This window comes from Fulmarus glacialis, unplaced genomic scaffold (genome assembly GCF_000690835.1).
Source record: "Fulmarus glacialis isolate BGI_N327 unplaced genomic scaffold, ASM69083v1 scaffold21103, whole genome shotgun sequence".
Lineage (NCBI taxonomy): Eukaryota > Metazoa > Chordata > Aves > Procellariiformes > Procellariidae > Fulmarus > Fulmarus glacialis.
This window is the reverse complement of record NW_009203859.1, coordinates 357-633: the sequence shown is the minus strand read 5'-3', so window position 1 is coordinate 633 and position 277 is coordinate 357. Positions and strand designations below refer to the sequence as shown.

At 60.3% G+C, this 277-nt stretch overlaps 1 protein-coding gene across 1 annotated transcript in view; it reads right to left on the bottom strand.

Annotated features, from left to right (window-relative positions):
- Positions 1-123, bottom strand: part of LOC104074618 (disintegrin and metalloproteinase domain-containing protein 8-like) — a gene marked incomplete at its 3' end in the record, with an annotated part of 12381 nt that extends 12258 nt beyond the window's left edge. Inside the window, 1 exon segment of the mRNA XM_009574790.1 lies at positions 64-123. Within this exon segment, the coding sequence (XP_009573085.1) occupies positions 64-123 (60 nt within the window).
- Between the last annotated feature and the right edge of the window lie 154 nt (positions 124-277).

Sequence of the window (277 nt, the reverse complement as noted above, 5' to 3'; positions counted from 1 at the left end):
CCCCCCTGAAGGGAAGTGAGGGCGGCTGTGCCGAGCCAGTATTTGGGAGGCGACGCTACTCACCGGTGATGCAGAGAGGTCCCTCTTCCCCCGAGGCGCCGGCACCTTGTGCGGCGTCACCATCTCGTACTTCTCGACATGGGTGAGCTTCTCCTCCAGCCTGGCAGTGGCACCTGGGAAAAGTCAAAGGGCTTTGAGCCGGGATGCCCAGAAACAACCGAGATACGGGATCATGGAAGCGGCCAACATGAAGGGACAGGGAAGAGCCAAAATAGCA